At 41.3% G+C, this 25237-nt stretch overlaps 1 protein-coding gene across 1 annotated transcript in view; it reads right to left on the reverse strand.

The window, feature by feature from the left end:
- Positions 1-19968, reverse strand: part of snd1 (staphylococcal nuclease and tudor domain containing 1) — a 225577-nt gene extending 205609 nt beyond the window's left edge. The window contains exons 1-9 of the mRNA XM_015959730.3: positions 19762-19968; positions 17517-17666; positions 17124-17244; positions 16879-16960; positions 7916-8076; positions 6495-6586; positions 4201-4359; positions 4016-4122; positions 2835-2925 (exon numbers count right to left, since the gene is read on the reverse strand). Coding sequence (XP_015815216.3) covers positions 2835-2925; positions 4016-4122; positions 4201-4359; positions 6495-6586; positions 7916-8076; positions 16879-16960; positions 17124-17244; positions 17517-17666; positions 19762-19836 — 1038 coding nt within the window. The 5' untranslated portion in view covers positions 19837-19968. The remainder of the gene's footprint in view (positions 1-2834; positions 2926-4015; positions 4123-4200; positions 4360-6494; positions 6587-7915; positions 8077-16878; positions 16961-17123; positions 17245-17516; positions 17667-19761) is intronic.
- Between the last annotated feature and the right edge of the window lie 5269 nt (positions 19969-25237).

Raw genomic sequence — 25237 nt, forward strand, 5'->3', positions numbered from 1 at the left:
AGCTTCGACATCAAGGATTTCTCACATTTAATCTGTTTTTTGCAAGCCAGTTGTCACCCAGAGAGGAGGGCGGGGGTGACTGCAGGGACACCGCTTACTCCTGCATCTTTAGGGCCAGCAGAGACAGGACGAGAGAGACGACAAAGTCAAAAAGGGAGATACGTCAGCTCGACTGACTTGTGGGAATTGGGCCGGCTGCGCCTCTCCTTTTATCCGTCACTCAGGTAATAATAAGTGAAGAGTGGACAAGGAGAGAGGAGTATATGACGATGGGACTGATGGATAGCAGTGTCCTTCGGGGAGTCAGTCACTGCAGCATCACCCAACCAGAGAGGGCCAACGGCGGGCCTGAACATCCCAACAGGAACAGGTGAGCACTTAGCTTCAAGATAAACCAACCACAAGCAAAATCAGCAAGACGTTTTTCCACCATCAACACTTTCAAGTTTGGGAACTCTGCAAACTCTCGGGATCACGTTTCCTTCAAAGGTCATACTACAGCTAAGTCATCAGCCGCGTTCCAGAAGCTGCAGCTTTCAAACGACTTCAACCAATCACCTCTAGCAAAGAAAGGAGACAAAGTCCTGCTGAGATCAAAAACCACACTAAGTCTTAGCTGGAGGCATAAGCAAATATTCATACAAGAACATTTTATATGTAAAATTAAAACACTAAAAATAAAAGGTTAGAGTTCTGAAGTACTTAACACTTTACATTAAAACATCCTAGTGCCCCCACAACACCCACAGCCAACCCTCCTAAGGGACATGAGTGCACCCAACACTAATATAAATATTTCATCTACTCTCTCCTCCACCCTGACTCGGGGGAAACACAGTTTCTTTTTTGTGACTTTTTTTCTGTGTGTGCAGTAGGGTAGTCACGATACTAAAATTTCAAACTCGATTCGATACTGGGGGAAAATACTCGATACTCGATTTCGATACAATTTAAAAACACCAATTTATTGAACAAGTTTATTCAAAAAATAACATTCTTCAATTTATATTGCAAAAATTAAATGTTAAGAATTAAGTGTATAAAGTGCTTAAACCTTTCAAGTATCAGCATTTTTTAAAACGTGCATACAAAAACTGGTGAAAGTTATCACTTTAAATCATGAATTGTCTCACTATATATACACTATTGCAGAGTGATGTTTTGATGCTTAAACTCTGTTTAAGGTGCATTTTTGTCATAAGCTGTAACGCCATATGTTTTGTTCTGTACTTTTGAACAACTCTGTTGGTCAATAAAGGGAGAAAACGAATTTCTCCACAGTAGGATAAAGGTACATCTACCAGTAATCTTAATAAAAACAGATTGGCGCACGGCAGTGACGTCATTAAAAGCGCCGGTTAGATTAGCCGCAGCTAGTCTGTTCACGCCTAGAAATCCCAGACCAGACCCGCTCCAAACGAACAGGGGAATCACGTTAATGATTCCTAACAAAACCTTTCAACATGAAGATGTTTTGGTGCAGATAATTTCTTATTTCGAGGCTGCACCATGGGTGGCCGTCCGCACCCGTTATATGGATATACACTGATGGCGATTCGCCGATGGATCTAAATACCCCGGGGAATCCAAGTAGCACCAAAGTTGTCAGCGTGAGGAAACAAACGAACTGCATGCTAGAAATTAAGTCCGGGTTGCAATAAACGGGAGTTTTCCTTTAAGCACATAAGCGTGAATATACAACTACGTGTCGGACTTGGTATGCTAATTACGTTGGGCTGTGAAGCGCCTCCCAAATTCGCTGTTTATGTTTTTGTTTATTTATTTGGCAGACAAAACTTGGATCGGAGACAACTCGCGTGGGAAATTGCAATGTAGCCATGCGGCGTCTTCTTCTGTTTGTCTGGGAGGCGGAGGCTGCTTTACGGCATCTGGCTGTCGTGCGTGTCGGTGTACTTGAAGAAGGCTGTGTATAATAGTCCATAATATCGATACCACAGGGATGGAATATCTAATTTAGATACCACTTTTAGCATCGATTTATATGTAGGTATCGATTTTTTTGACAACACTAGTGTGCAGTTCATCAAATTCATTCTGTAAGCAGATTGCCGAAGCAACACCTTTTATGCAACCCTCCTCAGGCTGGCTTGTGAATTTTTTAAGGTCCTAGAAGTTCGAAGCCCGAGGGAAGCAAACAAAGGAGAAAACAGCAACTTTAAAAAGGATTTATTGTTAATTTTATTACTATTTGAGTTTGTTTAAATGGATTTGAACCCGAGCGAGAGCCTCGTCTTCTCAAAGGGGAACATTTTGAAGCTAATATTTTAGTTTAACTACATTAAAGTGACAACCTGGAAGTCAGAACCCATAATGTGTCCTCTTATTGAGACAATGAGATTATACTGCATAACCAAAACAGATCAGTCCATCCATCTTGGTCTGAACTAACGTTTTCTGACAGCCAGGAGCAACTGCACCTCCTCTGTATTTAATATAACAGACACTTCTTTTAAACTGAGGTCTCTACCAACATCCAGCTCCAATATTTCCTTTTTCAGCTTCAGGAGAGCTCTACTGGCTTATTTTAGCCATCTAAAGGCTCAGAGCTACTGCTATCAGTCATCTGAACTTTGTTGAACTGGTTTTGATTGTTTTTTACTTTTATTTAATGAAATCTGCTAATTAAACTGTGTTGTAATGATCCTGATAAGAAGCCGTAAAGGTTTATGTTGCTATGGTGACAGCAAACTGGAACCACTACAGCAAGTTAAATGGGAAAAGAGTAACTGGTTCAGCTTGTCGTGCTTAACACTCAATACGCGACAACCGCTCTGTCTGGGACGAAGCTAATAAAAGCCACTTGAAGAGCTCACCTTGGCAACAAACTGTCTGTCCTTCTGGTCCAAGTTGGCTGTGGGGGCCACGTAGTCTTTCCAGATCCGGACCTTGCGCTCTTTCGCGGATCTAGCCAAGAACAAAAAAAATCAACTTCACTTCAGCATGATGAAGGACTTAATGAAAAGACTGTAAAGAAATGGCTAGAAAATGAGACTGAAGGCTTAATAACGCTGAGTATTATAGCAATGGTTTAAGCAAAAATAATCTAATTTACTGTTAAATTAAAAGAACCCATAGATAATCAATGACCCAATATTTATTAGATAGACAGATCCCCACAGGGATGGGTCAAATGCAGAGATGTAATTTTACCAGTGTGTGATGACTAAAGGAACTTATAGCCAAGAGTTTAAATAAATAAGTGTACTTTGTCCCGTCTACTATAATTCATGATCTCTGTAGACCTTTCTGCTTTACACCAGCAGACTGGTTTCCCACTTCCCCCTCCAGCCGCTGTGAAAAGAGAACCAGCTGCCAGCTAAAACAGTTTCAGTTGTTTTATCTGTAGGGCTGGGCATCGTTTGAATAAGAACGATTCTGACTCCAATTCCTCGTTTTGATTCTGGTTCCTATCAATTCCCGATTCTGATTCTTTCATGTGGCAGGATCCAAAAACATTAGGTGAGCCAGCTAAGCACAGGTCATGCTCGATGAGATTATCTGAACTTCAACAAGATTTTTAAATCCATGAACAATAACACCTCGTTGTTTAGAATAGAAGCATGTTGTAAAACTTGTATTAAATCCACTGTGATGATCCATTTTAATGAGCTTCCTCCGCTCCGTATTTTTCGCTGCAGGAATGAAAGTTTACGTCGCGGGGTAAAAGTTCGGCAGACGCGCGTTTACATTCTTGCCGCTGCGCACCTGTGCTTTGTCAGGAAAGGGAGGGTAATGCGATGCTGCTCTCAGGCTCTCTGCAGGCTGCAGAGCAGCAGCGACAGACAGCTGGTGTAATTAACTCTGAAAGCCGCTGATCAGAATTTACAGATCAGGATTCTTTTCCAAGGAGATGGACCACAAATTCCTCTTTCGGTCCGAATACTGGGAATCGAAACTGGGATTTGAAATAAATAACTTTGAACGATTCCGGAAAAAACTGACAGTCCCGGTTCCAATCGACGCTCGATCCCCAACCCTAGTTGTTGATGCGTACCGCTCTGCAGCTCGAAGTTTCTCCGCTCCCTGGGTGTAAACAGCCATGGACCAATCCACACAACGAGCAAACCCTTCCTTCAAAAGCAGTTCTGTGATGTTACCGTTCTAAAACACAAGAATAAAAAGGAAATATGTTAAAACACGTATAAATAATCAGCACATGTTTCTGACTCCTGCTCTCACCGGGTGGAGGATGGTCCCCAGTATGACCTGGTTGTGGCAGCTCTCAAGGATGATCTGAACGTCTCGCTGCAGAAGACGCGACTCGGTGAAGAACTTGGCCTCTGCTGCAAACGGCTCTGGTGTTTCTGTACCGTCTGCTTCTCTCTTGAATGTGGGACACTACAAAGACAAACTAAATAAATAAACCTCAACACAATTAAGCTCTCACCTAAATCACAGCTCACTTTACAAACATCGCTTATCTCGGGTGTGCCGTTTTCATCGATTACACCCACACTCAGAGGGGTGTAAAACTGTTTACTGCGATTTCCTGTTATCATCTGGGGATTTTTTCCCAGTAGCCTTTCTAAGTGATGTCACCTTGTCTAACTTGTTGTATTTAATCTACTTTTGAGTGCAGCGAAACACCCGCCAAACAAGAAACAACAGTCACGACACGCCTTTGTACAACGAGACAAAGAACACCTTGAAATGAAAGTAATATCTTCAAGTGGGAGATGAGCAAGATTAGTTATCTTGAGTGGTCTACTGGCAAAGCTAGCCCGGCTGAGAGAGATTGATGGGGGAATGCAGTCGCACAGATATGACATGGTTGGAACCAACAGACTAAAGGAAGAGAGGAAGAAGAGCTGTTAGTCCTTTAATGTCTTTATAAGATTACACTTGCTGCATTAAACCACATTACTGCCAAAGTCAGGGTGCAGACGCCAAAAAATGGTCAACAAGTAAAGAATCTGTTTTCTGAAATGCTAAATATTAGAGCTGAGGAAAATAGTCAGATAATCGATGCATCGAGATGCGGACAAAAATGATTCTGCATCGTAGAAGTAAGCCATGATCGATTATAGCAGAATGTAGTTTTGCTGTTTTTAACGGCGGCACCAGCGCAGCATCCAAATCTGTCAGAGTGAGCGTCCACCACATTTACCAAGTATTGCTCCGCCTTAAGGCTGAGCGCTGGAGTTGTAACCTGAGACCGAACCGAATCAGCCCGTCCGGTTCTGTTGGATTTGGGCCGTGAATTATGTTAATAGAGCGGGTTGTCACGCAGCGCGTTCCGCTCGCTCGCACAGCAACAGAGAGAGAGAGAGAGAGAGAGAGAGAGACAGAGAGAGAGAGAGAGAGAGGATCGGACGACGCTCCTCCAAACACGCATTATTATTTTCATAATTTCATTATTATTTCTCCTCGAAGAGCTCAGTTCGACCGAGTGTTGTGATGTCAGGTGATCCGGTCTCGGGGAGGGGGCGGGGTCAAAGGCGGCGGCTGCAGCGTGATCGTCTGTCTCTTATTTAGGGACACGGAGAAGTTAAAAGGAGAGAGAAATAGAAGATAGAAGTTCTTGTTCCACTTTATTCTTTTGTGTCATGATGATAAATTGATGTTAAATTCAGCTTAAAGAGAAACTGGGAGGAAGCTTTGGTTCATTTTAGGTTACAGGAGATCTTGTCTCCTATCTGCTCCTCCAGAGACAGCATGGACATGAGGGTCACATGGTGAGGGTCACACAGGACAGGTTAGTGGAAAGGTTTGTAGTTAGCTGGTTAGTGAAGGAGATCCATCAGCTGGGTAATTTAATCCTAATCCAGCCCACAGCCTTCTGCTGGTGTTATTATCAGAAAGAATAAAACACACATCTTAAATATTATTGGAAGTGTAGAATTTGTTTGATGTTTTATTATTTTCTGCATCAAACAGAACTTGATTCATTCTCCAACATTTCAGAAATGAACCGCTGGGTTCAAATAAAATAAACTAAGTCAAACATTTCATTTGGTGTTATTTCTGACACCCTTCAACTGTGGCATAAATATTTGACTCTAAAGCTGTTCAGAGACATTAAACACTCATATATGAACCCATTATGGATTTTATTATTACATTATGTGTCCTGTAGGTTTTCAGTACTTTTTTTTTAGATTTTGTGAGTTTTTGCAAAGCGTGTTTTTCTCAGCCTGAGGCGTGGTGTTGAACCAGGAAACAAATGTTTTACTTTGTTAAATCTTCTTAAATGTTTAAAATGTTTTGTCCTAACCTGTTGTGAATGGAGAGCTGTTGAGGGATGGCAGGTTGTGTCAATTATGTTTTGATAAAAAAAAATAAATAAATAGCAATTATCTGACACCTTCTTTTTATCGATAAAAACAAATCAATATGAAATAATCGTGATGCATATTGATATTGAATCGAATTGAATCGTTGACCCAATAACCGTAATCGAATCGGGAGACAAGTGAAGATTCACACCTCTACTAAATGTAGACTGAATTTTGTTGTGGGTGAGCGGAGGTTACCTTAACACCAGACAGCATAACGGTGACCAGGTAGTAGTCGGGAAGCAGCAAGGCACGGACGACGCTGCCGTCACGCACATGCTCGATGATGGCTGAGGTGGAGGAAACAAATGTAAGGAGCAGAAAAACACAGCTCTGTTCTAATAACACTATTCTAATCCTCTCCAGGAGGATGCCAGGATACAGTTCGATGCTTCGGGGAAAGCTACAAACGACCCAAACTCAAGCCAAAAATAAAAGCATCTGTGACCAGCAGCTGTGCGTCTCTTCACCAACACTAAGCCGTTACAGGGTCTCTGGGAGCAAACTACTGGCTGTCCTTCACTTCCTCCCAACAAGAGTCCATCCATCAGTGTAAGTTTAATGTGACTGTGTGTGCCTTCCATGGCAATAGGGGGCAGTACATGCTTCAATCATTGCAAGTAAGCAGGATTTTTGTGTTTGAATAGGACCTTACCAACGGATGGCCATTAGGGGCAAAAATACCTGGGAGCGCAATTTTCAAACGAGTACTCCGTCAGATTATTCAAACTCCAGCGAAATAACAAGCACATCAGACTCCCTTTCATCACGAGTGAAGAGGTAAATGTGTAAAACTACATTTATGAGCGGGGAAGCACTTGTAACAGTTTGTTACAAATCAGTAAATGTGTTTTGTTCTCACGGGCTCTTGTAGAAGAAAAGTGTGCGTCTAAGACGGCGTCGCCCAGAGACTTAGACCAGCGCACATGGATTTTTACAGAGATTAATGTTAAAAACATCACATTGTAACTTTAAAGGTTCTGCAACACAAGTTCATGATGGTTAACGTGTATTCAAATGGATTTTACGCCATTTGTTTGCCTAGAGACTTTTAGAACCAACTATCCAAGTCACAAGTACGTCGAGATGGGCTCTAGTGATTTACCACTTAGACTTGCTCGCAGTGCGCGTGTGTGTGTGTGTGTGTGTGTGTGTGTTCTGAGAGGTGGAGAATGAGAGCAATAAACCTGAGATCCAGGTTTGCCTTAAGTGCTAGATTATAGCCTCGTATTCTAAAATAACCCTGAATGTCCCGTGAACGACGGGAACAAGAAATGAAAGCACAGAAAAGCCATTCCCTGTTCATTTTCCCCATTCAATTAAAGGGTTGTGAAATGAGGTGAGCCGTTGTTCCAGGCAATCGTCTGGAATAAATCGAGTAGAGCATTACACCTCGAGCGGGTCAGAGATGAGAGTTAGGGAATGCGCTGGTGAAGGGTAGCAGAACCAAACCTCTTCATCTAAAAGTATGCATTTCTGACACTACCTTCAACTAAGAGGAAACAGAAGCACGGGTCATGAGTGGTTTTATGCACCATTTGGCATTTGTTTCTCTGCCACTCTTGTTTTTTGTGAATATGCCAGAGTAATCACCCCCACCCCCACCCCAAACGCATTACCATTGATGGGTTTCTGGTGCAAGGAGTCCACAAAGTTGCGGGGGTTCTCTATGGTGTACTTGAGGTCACGGATGGTGTGAGTGCCGCCGCCCTCGCTCCACATGCCTTTCTTGGAAGACTTTGCCTGATCCTCCAACTCACAGAGCCTGGCCTGATCGGGGCTGGGAACAGAAATCAGACGGAAACATTTTAAGGCAAAGAAACTTTAGATGATGCATGACCTTGTTTATTAGTATTTGTTTACTTCTACAAGAGCCGAGCGCGATCCAGTCCACTTTGTATGCGTAGTTTCAAAATATGATTTTTCAACACTTTCAATCCACAGCATGTAGTCGGCGTGAAATCCCACCGCCACGGGGGCCGCCAAGCTCATTGGATTTCATTTTGATAGAAATGTGAATGTATTTAAATCAAGATGTTTAATTTTAACACCACATTTATGAAACATAGTTAAAGTCGACAGGAAGTAGAAAGTTTATAACAACTTAAAACATGCTAAACAAACAGAACTCTGACAGAAATACTGTATATACATAAATTACACGTCTGTACAGTGCTTTTCTACATCAGGGACTCTAAAGCACACTTCACTACAGTAAAAAGTAGTTGTGATGAGCTACTTCATAGCCAGGCCAGAAGCAAGGCTGCCACATAATCTGCACCATCGACCCCTCCGGCCAGCAGGTAAGGAGGGTGGTGTTGCCAAAGGACACAAATGACACAGATGGCAGCGAGGTGCAACCCACCCACCCACCAAATAATAAAAAAAAGCTGGCAAGCCTAAAAAATTCTAAGTATGTTTGAGAGCTGTACAAATAATGCCACACACACACACCAACAAGGAGAAAGATCTGGATTGTCGAGACGCTCTGCTTAATACGTTTATCACATCCCAACTAGGCTGAATTCAAACATATAAAGACCTGAATCCAGGTGGTAAATACTGACCCAACGAGAACCAAAATGAAAACAAACGGCAGCAGATGAAATTGAACTTTTGTGGCCAGGGGCGCCTCCAGAAAATTTTGATAGGGGTGGCCAGATAGGGCCAAAGACATTTTTGGGGTGGCACACCAAATTGGTATTTGTGGTAACTGGGAGAATTTAGCCTGTAGCGACATATTGAGTTTTTATTAAAAATAACAGTACATATCGAAAACATTTAACTTAAATTTTACTAACATTTTAGAAAAATACATTCCAGTTATTTAAAATGTTATCCCAAATTTAATTTAAAAACATTTTTTGGTTAATTCACTTGTTTCTGTGTTTTTTTTTTTAAACTTTGGAGATAAAAAATTTTTTTAATGGTTAACAGCAGAAAAGTATTTTTTTTAATTCTGATTTCTTTACTCATTAATTGTAATATTTTCATTTAGTTTTACAATTATGTCTTGAATAAACAAGATCAATACATGGTTTGACTGAACATTAATATGACTTGTTAACACTGGCTTTTCGTGGGGGGGGGGGGGGCAGAAATTGCCGCTCTTTGGGAGCACCCTTTGTTGTGGCAAAGACAACCAATCTGATTATACCCTATTAAACAGAGACAACAGCAGCGAACCATTGGTGGCTCTCCAAACCTTCTCTTGTACATCTTTAGTTATTCAGAACTCCATATGGCCATCAAACTTGGTCCGCCCCCACCATAAAATGCTGCACAATTCTTCAAAAATAAACAAGACATTACCTGATTTTTAAAGTTTGATCCAACAAAGTGGCTCTTAATTAAACTACTAAGCATATAAACACACATATCGTCTCTTCCTCAACTCCTAATCGAGTTTTTGGGCTCATTCCCAAAACGGGTTCCAATTCAGATTTAACCCTCTGGGTTAAGGGTGTAATTTGCGGTTTTTGACTAATTTAGAGTTTTCCTTTGTATTTCCAAAATAAAAACCATAACCACTGCCTTATGTGGTATCAATCTTTTCAGCACAACCTGGACTTCATGAATTTATACTTATTTTTTACATTTGGATATAAAGGGGTTGCATATTAGACCTTAAATCACTCAAAAACATAAAATCCGAATAGGAAAAAAGTTGTTTATTTTACTGTGAAACCAACAAACATTTATGACGAATGATTTTTATAATTTAGAATGGTAATCTAAACTGTACATTTATAAAAAATATGAATAAATATAGCAAATAATTTTTTTTTTAATTATTAGCCCTCTGGGGTCCAGGGTGTAAATCACCGTTTTTGACTCATTTTGGTTTTTCTTTTGTATTTTCTAATAAAAACAATAAATATTGCCTCATGGGGTATCATTCATTATTATTTATTAATTTGGCAATAATGTACATGCATCCATGCTTTCGTTCTTTTTTAAACACAGAAACAGTTTTGTTTACCTGTTTGTAGCTACAGTTTCGCCGACAGCTGCCGGCTTCTTCAGGTTGACGCTGATGGTGGCGCGTCACTTCCTTCTCCGTTTATCTGCGGGCAGCAGAGGACGTTGTCGCCCTCTACTGCCCGCTCTCCCCTCTCCGACGATGCAGTCCCATGCGTGGTCCAGCGTGTAAACTCCGTCATCCCTGTTCATGGTCCCACATCCACGTCTCCTTATCTCGATTGCTTCCTTGATCCACCTTTTGTATTTTTGTTGTTCGGTGGTTATGATCCGTGTGTTGTCCCAGTCCATTATATGGTTTTCTCTTAAGCAATGTTCTGTTACGGCTGACTTTTTTATTGTACTTTCTGCTTCTTCTTTTGCTGCTCTTGTGTGTTTACGATTTGCCTCTTTCTCGCACTCCTTTCTGTGTTCTATTGTCCGTGTATTGAGTTGGCGTCCGGTTTCTCCTATGTATGTTTTATTGCATATTTTGCATGGGATTTCGTAGATGACTCCACATTTTTGTCCAGCTGGTATCTTGTCTTTTGGGTGTACTAGTCTGTTTCTAACTGTTGTGTATGGTTTTGTTGGTGTGTTTATGTTGTGTTTTTTCATTGTTGCTCTTATTTTTTCCGTTATGCCTCTGATGTATGGTAGGGTTATCACTGGTTTTGGTTCTTGTCTTTCTGGGTTTCTGGTTCTTTTTTTGGGTTGTTCTTTGCTTTCTGTTTTTGTTTGTTGTTTTCCTTTGTTTATTGCCCATGTCGGGTATGCGCAGGTCTTTAAAGCGTGTTGTATGCGTTTGTCCTCTTGTTTACTGTCTCTCTCTTCTGTTATTATGTTTGCTCGGTGATATAATGTTCTGATTACTGACATTTTGTGTATGGTGGGGTGTTCTGATGTCCATAATAGATATTGGTCTGTGTGTGTTGGTTTCCTGTATGTGTTTATGTTTAGGGTCCCGTCGGTCTGCCTGGTGATTTTCATATCCATAAATGCTATGCTGCCTTCTGTTTCTAACTCATAAGTGAATTTTATGTTGCCCCTGTCGTCAATATTGTTTAAGTGTTGTGTTAGTGTTTCTGTTTGACCTTTTGGTATGATTTCCAGTATGTCGTCTACGTAGCGTTTCCATAGTTTTATTTTACAGTTTGGGGGGGCGGTGGCTATGGCTTTTTGCTCTAGGTTTTCCATGAAAAATTCGCACAGGGTGGCTGATAACGGGTTGCCCATGGCGAAGCCTTCCAGTTGTTTGTGTATTGTGTTTTCGTCCTCTGCTGCCCGCAGATAAACGGAGAAGGAAGTGACGCGCCACCATCAGCGTCAGCCTGAAGAAGCCGGCAGCTGTCGGCGAAACTGTAGCTACAAACAGGTAAACAAAACTGTTTCTGTGTTTAAAAAAGAACGAAAGCATGGATTTACAAAGACACAGCAAGAACACACCTAAGAATGTACATGCATTTTGGAGTGGGGAGTGGCTCTGTCTCATGATCGAGATCTGACAGCTGAGCGGCGCCGCCCACTCCACTTGTTGGATCTCCGAGGAGCTGGATCTCTGCCTTCATCCTCTACCTCATCATGACCCAACTCTTCTATGAGGAAAGATGGATCTGCCACATCATCATCAACATCCTCGCTATTTGCCTCAGACTCCGGCTGGGAGTCTCCGTCCACTTCCTCTGCTTCCAGTTCAAAAAACAGCCGTACTATCTGAACTGCCTGGTGGACATTTATCCTTCTCATCATCCTTTATATAAGCCTAATAAAAGCCTACTAAACTGCAGAGACTACATATCTGTCCGGATCGCTCCAAAATATGAAGTTTAACATCAATATCTGTCTAATTGTTTGTTGTTACTCCGTTCGTGCCACTCCTTTCCCCGCGAAGTGGCTCCTTTTTGAGCACATCGTTACTCGTGCGGCCTTCCTCTCTCTCAGCTACATAATGATACTTTTTATCAACTGAATAAGTGAGACTTCCACCAACAGCAACAGGATCTCATGTTTTTGTGGGTTTTTTATGTTCACAAGCACATTCCCTCTCACGGATTACTAAACTGCTGTTTTGACAAGTTATCAGATTGTCTAAAAATAGGTCGTTTTTTAGTTTAGTATAACTCCGCTTTTACGTTTCCTATTAACAACATTTAAAAACTGGGGTGTAGTTTATAATCTCCTTTTTAAAGCTGAATTGAAACCGAAACTCAGGGAGGCGGAGTCTTGCTGCTACAGTGTCCCAAATCAGACCTGTTCAAAAGACGCGGATACGCGTCCGTGGACCCCAGAGGGTTAACAACTAGCTTTATAATAAGTTGAAACTGTTTCTTGCTTACTGAGCAACAACAGTCAGACTTTATGTAAGCCATTGACTTTGTTTAAGCCGCTTTAGATTTAAGCATCAAACAGGAACAGAAAGCTGCAAAGATAGTCTGAGAAGGACAATATGAGGAAGTCTGTAAAAGAAAGGGACAGCAGGAACTCTTAAGCAGATTGTTTGGAGAAAAAAAGGAATAACTTCATGTGTGGAGGCAGATAGTGAATTTATTCCTGGCCTCCAAATAGACCAGTTTTAGGTCAGCAACTCCCTCCAACACAGTACTTCAAATCAAAAACCGATATCGATGGGTAACAAAGTGCAACGCAGAGCAAGTCTACTGGAACAAAGGCCAAAAAGAAAACTTTCCACGCCCTTCCATTTAAACCTGCTGTAGGCTACATCCTTCATCTCCATACGACTCCCTGATGCAGCCTAAAATACTTTAAATAGACACACAAATGTTGGCATTCCCTGATGTTTTTATGTTGTGTGAAGAAGCTGCAGGAAACCACGTCTCCCACCCAGAGCAGGAGCGTTGTCAAACAGTCCGACTAATGAAAATTCACCCCCTCAACTTTTACAGCCCTCAACCAATCCTCCTCCAGGGCTCCAGTTAAATAGGAGCAACATGGGATTTTAACATTCAGCTGGTACTTCTGCTTTGCTGAGTGGTACTTATACCACCCAGTCAGTCACGCCCCATGCCTGTGGCTTTAAATATCCCAAAAACATAATCCTGGGGTTCCTCCACAGACATTATTTGAAGGATCTCGGGTCAAAAGTAAATCACAGATATGAAAAAGGGACTGAAAATCCAGCGGACTGTTATTTGCCTGATTGGTGCCGTGTTGGCGAGCAGCAGCCGGCTTCGGAAACACATGTTTAACTGTGCTGTCCGAAGCCATCATCATTATCATCACCTCCATAATTATCATCACATCACAGCTAGTGTGATAAACGTAGCAAGCCACGAGGAGAGGCGATATTGGAGGAAAATGCACTGATGGAAAAACAGAAGACCTCAAGTCTTCACTGAGTAATGGGCCTCCCCTTCAGCCAAACGATGCCAGCTTACACTTAAAGCATCATTTACATTAGGGCCTGTTATGGGCTATTGGACAGAATGCTTGAAATGGTTCATTAGCGGCAAAATGTTCACATCATCTCCGTTCATGTTGGAAGATACAAATGTAGCAGCATGAGTCAAATTACTTGTAATGTGCGTTACGTGCAAATACTGCCACTGGGGGGGAAACATGCAGCACTTTGTCATATAGCGTGGGGTGTGTATTTAGGGGATTAGCACATAGGGGCAATGTGGCAGAAAAGGGTTTCAGAGGGATATCATTATAGCAGCGGGGGCATGCTGCCACCATCTGGGAAACAGGAGCTCTATCTGCATTCTCCACACTCAGCCGGTTGAGGACTTAAGTGCACCTCCCAACAGACGCTACGCTGTTGTACCGGTTTAAGCTTTAGCAAGCAACCTTACATCCTGCTGCCAAAACAGATTCCCCATCCCTATTCCCTACATGAATAGTAGAGTTGCAAATTAAAAAGCTTTTTGGTGGAAAAGTGAACCCAAACACGCTCTGTGAGGTCAGTAAAACCATTAATAAGCAGATGTGCTTAGTGTGATCTGTGTTATTTATAGGAGCAAATAGCTGTAGCTCTATTTATTTATATACTGCTGTGTTTTAATAGCTGTTCACAAACTGGGTTCTGATTAAAAAAAAATTTAAATGTAACAAAAAGGTAAATTTACACAAACATCAGCCTCCAGATTATGATTTTTAAGGCATTTGTTGTGCATTTTATCCTGATTTTAGACAGTTGATAAACATTAGAGTTTACTGCTGGTTGTCTGTGAAGGTTCTCAGTCATCCAGGTCATTGTAGTCTAATGAGCTTTGAAAGAAAAGCGTCTGGACTTCTTTGAGTTGCTTGAAGACATTTCACCTCTCATCCGTGAGGCTTCTTCAGTTCTGAAGACCTTCAAGCAACTCAAAGAAGTCCAGACGCTTTTCTTTCAAAGCTCATTAGACTTTACTGCTGGTTAAATATCATGATTGCAGTAAAACATTAAGATGAAAAAACAGATGCCTAACTTAGAATTTATAGAACTTATCTGGGTCTTGCAGACGTTTCTAAACAAGATTCAAAAGTGATCATTAGTACTAATTACTCCTATTAGCATAATTTTCCATAATTGTTAGAAAAGGCAAAAGCAGCATTCATAAATGGATAAAAACAGCATAATTGTTGCTCTCTTACTCGGTCATGCTTTAATTGGTGTGATTATTCTGACCTGCGACGGTTGGGGCCACAAGTTTCTGATCTATTATTTGTGGATCAGAAAACTTGTGATGCAGAGACTGTAGTGGAGTTTATATATGGCTATTTTATTCCCCAAACTCTGTCCAGTAGGGGGCACTGCAGCTACAAGACCAGAGGCAGTGATTACTGTTAGTTTTGGGGTTTAGATAATTAAAGACACTATGAAACTTCATATTTTTAAATACATTTCTTGAACCAGTATGTGCCAAAATGACCTTTTACAGGATTAATGAAAAGCCACCCAGACACCATCGCCCCGTGGCCAGAATATTCCACGTTCAACTTCAGAGAGCTGGGCCGCTCTGTTGGGACTTTAAAAAAAACTGGAGCCGACAAACCTGGCGCTAAAGATTCTTGCATATTTTAGATCATGAACACAGCTTAATTGTATAATTTAGTGATGAACCACTCCTGTAGACACTAATGAAGGCTGGGAGACATTTCAGCTGTTCGATTAAGATGTTAAAAAGTTGAACACACAAAGAGATCGGTTTTGCTTTCAGTTCTACTGGGGGTGCTAAAAGCAAGCCATAACTGCAGTTCCCCTTTAAGAAGTCTTGTGTTGATTACCTCTGAAGAAGAAAATTTCTGCAAACAAGTCTAGAAATACAGTTTTAGGACTTTTGTAATAAAGGTGAAAAAATTATTAATTGATCAACAAAAGTTCTAGCACTTTTACAGCATCTCAACAGAACTGAATGGAACCAAACAACTAAACCAGCAAAGCAGAATTTAACTAGAAATTATGCTTTTTGGGCAAAATTCTACTAATTGAACACATCAGTTCAATCTACAACCCAGAACGGGACCAAAGCAAAAACTTGCCAGACTTCATTTTTGTATTATTTCTGCAGTATTGTTGTTTACAGAAAAGCATGATGAATATTCTAAGTCACACCTGATCTGCTAAGATAGGATTCATATGCTTATTCTAGGACTGGGCATCCATCTATCTACTTCCTTACGCTTATTCGGAGTCGGGTCGCGGGGGCAGTAGCCTAAGTGTAGAGGCCCAGACTTCCCTCTCCCCAGCCACTTGGGCCAGCTCTTCCTGGGGAATCTTAAGGTGTTCCCTGACCAGGTGAGAGACATAGTCCCTCCACCGGGCCCTGGGTCTACCTTTAGGTCTCCTCCCAATTGGGCGTGCCCGGAAAACCTCACCAGGGAGGCGTCAAGGAGGTATCCTGACCAGATGCCCGAGTCACCTCAACTGGCTCCTCTCGATGTGGAGGAGCAGCGGGTCTACTCCGAGCCCCTCCCGGATGACCGAGCTTCTCACCCTATCTCTAAGGGAGAGCCCAGACACCCTACGAAGGAAACTCATTTTGGCCGCTTGTATCCACGATCTCATTCTTTCGGTCACTACCCAACGCTCGTGACCACAGGTGAGGGTAAGAACGTAGATCGACCGGTAAATCGAGAGCTTTGCTTTCTGGCTCAGCTCTCTCTTCACCACGACAGATCGGTACAACGCCCGCATCGCTGCAGATGCAGCACCAATCAGCCTTTTGATCTCGCGCTCCAGTTTTCCCTCACTCGTGAACAAGACCCCGAGATACTTAAACTGCTCCACTTGGGGCAGGACCTCGTCCCTGACCCGGAGAAGGCATTCTACCCTTTTCTGAATCAAGGGCTGGGCAGTCAATCGAACATGTATCGTTATCGAAATTTCTGACTTATCGAGAATTTTTCCCATGTCAATAAATTAGATAATAAAAAATGAAAAGATGTGTGTAGGTTGGCAACATTCATGTCCCTTTAAGATGCTGTACCATCCTGAGTCATGTAAACATGTGACTCAACCTAATACATGTGACAGCCCTATCTTGCGGACAACTTTTGTTTCTGCGCATTCATGTAGTCTTCGTCCATTTATCGTTATCGAGGTGAAATCATATCGATTTCAGGCCATGTCGCCCAGCTCTAGCCGATTCCCCAAATGTCACTAGAAGTAAAGATGTCATACTTGTTTCCTCTGATTCCTTCCCTTCGGACTGTGGCAAGCCCTTCGTTCACCAGAGACTCGGCGATGTTCTCACCTGTTGTGTCTTCACAAAAATGGCAGAAAAAATGTTTTCACTAGTTTGACATGGTGACATTTCAAAATAAATGTCATTTTTTTGAATACCAAAAAAATGTTCCGCATGCAAATGGCATTTGACCTAATCTGTGACAAAAGGAAAAGAAAAAAAACGCTGAGAGTTCGAGTACCTTTGCCCAGGTAGACCATGCCATACTCCCGGCCCAAGCTAGTCCTGATTTCCACAGTAAAACAAACTTCTTTACCAATTAGCTTCTTTCTCAAAAACTCTCTGGCTTGGAAGGCCCAAGGCTGGAAAATACAGAGATCATAACACAGTTAAAGCAGTTCAATCAAATATTCATCATATTGAAGTCATCAAAGCAGATTTACACTGTCAACGTCAAACTGCTCTAATCTCAGGTGTTTGAAACTAGAAGCAATATTTTATTATTACGGATCAGTGATGCACTGACCAGTGACAATTCCTTTGGGAACCGTGACTTGCTAAAATGTTTTGTCTTTGGTTCAGAGGTTGCGATTGCAACTGAAGTTCAGACTTAAACAAGCACAAGCAATCTCACCTCATCCGGGGTGTCCTTTGTGTCGGGCTGGCCTTGCGCTGCTCGGCGAGCTATGGCCCCGGCTCGCATGTTACTCAGGTTGATCTGACGCTCTGGGGGCGGACCTCCTCGAGGCTGACCGCGAACAATGATGGCACAGCCAGACAAGACCTGGATGAATGAAAACAAAATAAATCGTCTAAGAAAGTCTGATTCTACATTTGAAATCCTGCCTGGTTTCACCAAAGCGTGACACAGTTTCCGTTTCTTCTACTCCCAGATTAGAACACAGGTTTATTTTGTAAGGGGCTGACATACTGAGAAATAGGTAAAAAATAAAATAAAAGAATTACAGAGCCAGAAACAACTTTGCTCTATGTGTCATCATAGTAACATTGTTATTCTAACACTATGGATGATTGTTCCATGTGATTACACAAATGAAAAAAAAAAAAAAAAAAAAGATAACCACCACTTGGCGTTTGACAACCAGGGCATTTACACGAATCTGAGCAAACACGTTTTATCTGCAGACTCTTCAGCGTGTCTGCAGGGAGGGAGCATCGCCAGTTGTTGTTGATCTAAGATGTGAGGGAGATTAACTCTTTCTACCAGTCCGACCCCATGTGAGCAAAGTGGGCTTTGGAGATGTGTTGTTCACAAACAGATGAGCAGTGAGAAACAAAAGAAAACAGACACTGACCCCTCTCTGATTACAAAAGAGACTTCAGTTTCTAGTTAAGTAGACAAAAATAGTTTCAAATCATAATCTCACAAATTACACTGTTGTGCTGGGAAAAAGAGCTGATTGAAAGCTCTGTTCCAGTTTTCCTCATGAATGACTGAAGCAAACTGGAGATTTATTCTAAATGCAATTAATCTGAAGGTAACTCATCATTAATGCACCAATCTTACCCTGAAACTCTGTGATTTGTATTTCTGAAATACTACACTAAGGCTAAATTACAAAGGTCAGGTTTGTTTTCCCTACCGCTCTTAAGCCTTGCACTCCACAATGTCTAACATAAACAAGCAAAACATGAAATAAAGTTGTAAAACTATTCTGCATTTCCAGCTTTTACTTGCTGTCCGGAGAAACAAAAGCAGAAAAGATTGTGGACAAAGTATCAAAATTAGAGAAAACTTTTTTTTTTGCAGTGATGAGAAATGAGTCCAAGTAGAAACATGTTTGTTGAGGAAACATGAAGATAAAAGATATGACCTGACTGACATCATTTAAATGTCCTTGAGCAAGAAAGCATGCTTCAGTGGAGTATGAAGGTAGAGGACAGAACAATCCACTAAAGCACGACAAACTGCATGTGTGCACAGAAAGTTGATAACCAGTGAAGCTCTATGCGTTTCTATTGGACTCAAACTGCCCCATGAACGAAAAGCAAAAAGTCTAAAGTGTGCGACTAAGGCCAGACTAATGTGAAATTACAGGGGGGCAAAAAAAGTTGTAGCTACGTGTCAGTTTCAACTGGTTGGTTCTGACCAGTTCGGTGAGGGAAATTCCTCCTAAAGAAGACTTTTTAATATTTAACCTGCAAGTATAATCAGAAAAAATATGTCAACAAATAATTTGACCATTTGACCCAGTCATAGTAAACGTCAAGTTGACGGTGAACAAAATTTCTTAAAGCTACATTTTGTAGCGTTAGCTTTTCAGCTAAAACTGCTACATTTGCAGTTTGTAAATAAGATAACGGAGTTCACGTTGCGCTGTTGTGGACAACGAACCTGACAGGCTCGACTCAGACAGTTAACTTTACTCACCGACTTTAAAAGCTCACCGACTTTGGACGCTAATTAGCTAGCAATGTGCTAGCCTTTAGCTGAGAAACTCGCCATCTGTTTTGTTACAAATCACAAGTTTTCAAGTTCAATCAAGCCTCAGATGGTTTGGCAATTAATACACGTTCGTCTCAAAAACAAGTAAATTGTATCCACTTTGTATTTGTCAATGCACTTGTCTTTGTCAAGAAGGTAGTTCACTTGCTTTAAATTATATAAAATCGAAGACAATCTAAAGAAGCTAGCATGCTAACGTTAGCCGGCATGTTGCTGCAAATATAAAGCGAGGAGTGACAGCTGTTATTACTGTAATGACAGCACCGGAATTAAATTGACATTTGTTTATATGGCATTAATTAGGTAGTTATGTGAAGTTATGCGACAGCTCCACGTTATTTCACTCTTCATTAGCCTTAAGCTAACTAGCTGTCTCCCCAGTGAGCTTTCATTCACATGTTAGGATTCATACCATTTTCACAATCCCTCTTTGCAAAGAAGCAGCCGAAACCGGGACTGTCTGAGCTGGAGCCGAAACAGATGCCATGTCCAAAGATTCGAACTGTAACGGGTTTAAATAGGCGTGGGAGCTGGGACTCTAAAGAAGAGTGACTGATCTAATGAAAGCCAAGAGAAAAAGGCTGAACGCCAACCAACACACACGTTATACCGGAAACACACTTTGCCATGCATATACGCACGCACGGAGAAATTTTTCCGGGTCTGAGGAGCAGTATGAATGGTAGTGAACGGAGAGCGCTCGCGACCGCGTAAGCAAATTGAAATAAAGCCTTCCGGAGCACGAGGTACGACACGTCAGCGTAGTGATACCCCGGAGAAAGCTGCCTTCAAGAGAACTGGGAAATATGACGACTTCGGTATTCGTTTGCGCAGGAGCCGACGAATGTAAACAAACACACACACACACAAATAATCTATTCATTTTTTAACTGCTTTTATAAGACATTTACTACAGTTGAATTGGTAATTCTAACAATATCAAATTAATTCACAAAAAGTGCATTTGTTTGGAAAGAAAACAGTGCTTGTTTTTCCTGTCTCCAGATACATTTCGCGCGCGCAAGCACGCACACACACACACACACACACACACACACACACACACACACACACACACACACACACACAGTATTTGTAATAAAAAATCTGAACCAAATATTTAGATTATCGTAATATCAGAGCACAGCAACAGGCACTTGCTATTCTTCCTGTCATTTGGCAAAAATCCGTTTGAATATGTTTTTTCAACTATGATTAACCTTTTTTACTCGAACTTTATCATGAACAAATAAGACAATAGGTACAGAAAACACTATAACTCTTGTGCATCCTGCACATAAAACATGGCAACCAAGCCAGAGATTTATAACATATTACTGATCTGAATATATAAAATACAAATTTTAAAAATATACAGATTCATAAAACTACTTCACAGACTGGAGAGCACACACTTTTAAGTTTGGTTCTGGCATAACAATATTCATCCCTGTAGATTACACCCTCTTTGTCTTTCTGTGAACATTCTTTAAATTATATCATATTTATTGACTCTTTCCATATATATGCAGTTCTAAACAACTGAGTTGTTAAACTCTGTTTATGTAATTTTAATAATGATGGTAACCAACATGGCTGACTGTCCCTCGTGACTCACTTTTACAGTGTGCATAATAAAATATCACCCCATATACTTTAACACAGTAAATTTAGACCAAGAAATATATTTTCACACACTCTTTCTGTATAAATGTTATTTGTTGTTACTGTCAATTGTTCACATATTTCACAATTTCCAAACAGCATGATTTTAATGTAAAATTATTGGTAATTTTTCAATTCAAACCATCATTTTGCCATTTGCGGCCGAATGTGAAGCGGCTGGGATGAGGATCAGCACCTCCAAATCTGAGACCATGGTTCTCGACCGGAAAAGGGTGGCTTGCCACCTCCGGGTCGGGGGAGAGGTCCTACCTCAAGTGGAGGAGTTTAAGTATCTCGGGGTCTTGTTCACGAGTGAGGGTAGGAGGGATCGGGAGATCGACAGGCGGATTGGTTCGGCGTCTGCAGTGATGCGGACGCTGAGCCGATCTGTCGTGGGGAAGAGGGAGCTGAGCCAGAAAGCCAGGCTCTCGATTTACCGGTCGATCTACGTCCCAATCCTCACCTATGGTCATGAGCTTTGGGTAATGACCGAAAGAACGAGATCGCGGATACAAGCGGCCGAAATGAGTTTCCTCCGTAGGGTGGCCGGGCTCAGCCTTAGAGATAGGGTGAGGAGCTCGGACATTCGGGAGGGACTCGGAGTAGAACCGCTGCTCCTCCGGATCGAAAGGAGTCAGTTGAGGTGGTTTGGGCATCTGGTCAGTATGCCTCCTGGACGCCTCCCCGGGGAGGTGTTTCGGGCATGTCCTGCCGGCAGAAGGCCCCCGGGTCGACCCAGGACACGTTGGAGAGGTTACATCTCCAATCTGGTCCGGGAACGCCTTGGGGTCCTGCCGGAGGAGCTGGTGGACAAGGCCGGGGAGAGGACGGCCTGGAGCTCCCTAATTGGGATGCTGCCCCCGCGACCCGGACCCGGATAAGCGGAGGAAGACGAAGACGAAGATTTTGCCATTCCTGCTGTAATCAAGTCAAACCTGCAGATTTTCCCAGAGGCAAAAACATTAGTGTTGTTTATAATTAATATACATTTTAATGCTCTGGAAACCTTACATAATTTATTGATGTGGAAATGACTTGTGGCCCAAAACTTGTGGTACTCCACAATTTTGTTTAAATAATCTCACCTATAAGGTGACAGAGAAGTTAAGAGCCTACCCCAATACTGAAGGCGTACAGTGTTATGCCCCGCTCAGTCTGTCGACGTTGATGTGTACTTGGGCAAGACACTTCACTCGCCTCGCCTGCATGGTGCTGGCTGAAGGGAGCCAGCAGCAGCCTCACCTCTGCCTGTTGCTGGGTGACAGTGCGTGCTGTTGTACCAGATTATGTCAAATAGTTTTGAAGTCTTGCAACACACAAAAGGAAGTTCTAATTCTACTCACCCAGTTAGTTTTCTCAGAACACCCTTTTGAACACCAAGGTAACATTTTGCTTCCTTCAGAAAAGCTTGTTTTGTTTATGAATTACGGCAGAAGCCATTGTTGTTTTGAGATCATTAAATGTGTTTCAAGTCTAAACCGTCTGCTTAAGCACGTGGTGACTGGCACGTGAGAGAGGTTTTGAAGGTTTCATGAGGCTAAGAAATTAAACTTCCTTGCTTCCCATGGGAATGTTGTCTGCATTATCTGTTGTGTTGCACTTTATTCTGTGTTTTTATGGAATAAAAACATTGAGATGATGAACCATTTGAATATCTTTTTTTGGGGGGGGGTACATTTTACCTTAAATGAATAGGTAATGTTTATCAACTGATAATAATTAAATTTTATAAGTAATTATCAGGTATTACCAACTAGCAAACAAGAGATAATTTTACCTAATTTCAATGAGTAAATAGCTGTTGAATGTATACATAAATATTGGGTAAATTTTACCCAATTTAATTAAGTTTTTCATAGCTTTTTATTGAAGCTATTTTAAACACAATATATTGAAATAAATCTACCACAAAAAAGGCTATGCAAATTGTTACCTCAGATTTATTGGGTAAATTCTATAGATGAGTTTTTACAGTGCAACAGTAAATAAGATTTAGTAGCCTAGATGTGATCCAGCACCCGATGAACATGATTTCAGATGTGCATGGTGCTGAGCTTTATTCCGGAAGTTTTTCTAAGAAAAACTGTTTGAACACTATAGTGTTTTGTTTAATGCAGAAAAATGTATATTTGAAGATTGCAGTCATTGAACAGTTTTGAGCCATGATCTTTCTTGATGTGCACCAAAAGTAAAAAATAAACTAAATTAACTAAATTGTGCAATCTTAAATTTAGTTGTTTTTCAAACATAAATTTTAAAGTGCAAAGTCACCCAATTTTTGTCTTAGACGGTATTTGTAATGCTTATGTAAAATTGCAGGCTCACAAAAAGTTTTGATAAAAGGACGAGCAACTCAGTTCTTCAGGGGTCCTTCTGAGTTGAAAAATGCTCGTGAAATATGTATGTGGAGTAACCAGGTAGGTTTTAACGTCGCAAATCTGCAACGCCTGCCTCCAGAGGGTTAAAACAAAGACAAGTGTAAGAGCCTCCACTTTATCAGGTCGGAGAAAGAGCAGAAGACTAAAAGAGAACACAGAGTTTATAAAAAATGAACAATTATGATGCTAAACAGTCATCAAAAAATTGGAAATTTCAAGTAACCCTAAAAGTTTAACTGAATCAATCCGTTAGAATCAGCTAGAAAGCTGATGTTTGGTCCGTTTAAATCAGCAAAATACAAAAATCAGCTGTCTGTGTTCATAGAATAGAAGAATAATGACTAAAGGCAAAATTAATTTGTGAAATCCCGTGGACTGGACTGCTTCCTCGAAGCACACGAGGAGCAGGGACGGAGCTCCATTACGCACACGTCGCCTTTGTGCGCTTTGGAGAGGTTTTAGTATCCTTTTACGCGGCCGATTTACTCACATTTCCTCATGTTGTAGAACAAAGTTAATCACATAAATGCACGTATTTACGTGTTTGGTACGAGTCATAAAGATTTAGGACATTTATTGAAAGTTGAATTTGCGCTCTGTGGCGCTAAATGCAACCAACTTCAGACGTTTCCTTCTGTGAAGGCGAAATAAATTTTACGCAACACAAAATGATTTGTGTTGCATAAACAGCGGGCCTCAAGTCGTTTACCTAAATCTGCCATATTCACTGTAATAAAGAAGAATAAATTTATGTCATAATCTATGATAATAAACAAAAACGCGTGTCTTTATTTAACCTTTTTCTTGGTTGGCAAGGAGACACAAGTGTCCAAAAGCGGCTGCGCTCCATCCAGTCTGGCTGACTGTACCAGGGCTTTTACTGTCGTGCTGTCCATGGTTAATGTATAATGTGGGACATATGGCATTTTAAAATGCGAGGCTGTATTTCTGTGACACTTGGATGTGTGTGGACCCAACTAATGATGTCCAATTAGTCATTAAACGGGCCAAAAGACGAGCGTCGTGTGGGTTTTCCGCATGAGCTAATATTTGCTTGTCAAATATTTCCCTTGAAACCGTTTACAGCGCATTTTTATCTGCTATCTACCCAAATAACATCTGTGGGGACATTCGCCTCCTTCTTCTGGACAAACCAGGTTCCCCAATTGGTCCTCTTGGTGCGCACATGCGAGTCTATTTGTTCACGTTTTCAAAGAAAATGTAATAAAGATAGACAAGGTGATGGATTTATGATTGATCAAAAGCACTTTACCATATGGCAGTAGTCAATTGAGCAGATTTCCCAATGTTTGTTTTATGGAAAAAGAGGCCAGAGATCATTTTAATGTGAGCCACTTCACCCGGGGGAAGGATGCTCGGGTCACGTGACGCCAGGTCTCCCCTCCGAGGAATGGAGGGACACTGGAGCTGAGCTTTCAGATGAAATTAAATGAAATTATGCTCAACATGCGCAGCTAATATTAAAAACACAAAGCTGAGGAGGTCTGACGTGGTATACTTTAGACCTACTTGTTCTGACGCTGCGCAAAATCAAAGCATCAGAATTTTCTTTCATATTGATTCAGTTTTTGCAGGAAAAAACCCCAAAATAAGCAAAAATTATCTTTTCTCCTTAACATTTGGACACAAGACCTAAATCAAAGCTGCGGTTAAACCGTTTGGGGACAACTGACATTATTTTGCCAAACCATTTTAATGTCATATCCAAAATTCAAATCAAAACAAAATATACAAAACACAAATCTAAAACTGGGATGAATATATTGGCCCCACACTTCGGACATCCACGTCATTGGGATCTCCAGCTCATAAATGCTGCTGAGG

The sequence above is a fragment of the Nothobranchius furzeri genome, chromosome 1, assembly GCF_043380555.1.
Source record: "Nothobranchius furzeri strain GRZ-AD chromosome 1, NfurGRZ-RIMD1, whole genome shotgun sequence".
In the NCBI taxonomy this organism is placed as follows: Eukaryota; Metazoa; Chordata; class Actinopteri; order Cyprinodontiformes; family Nothobranchiidae; genus Nothobranchius; species Nothobranchius furzeri.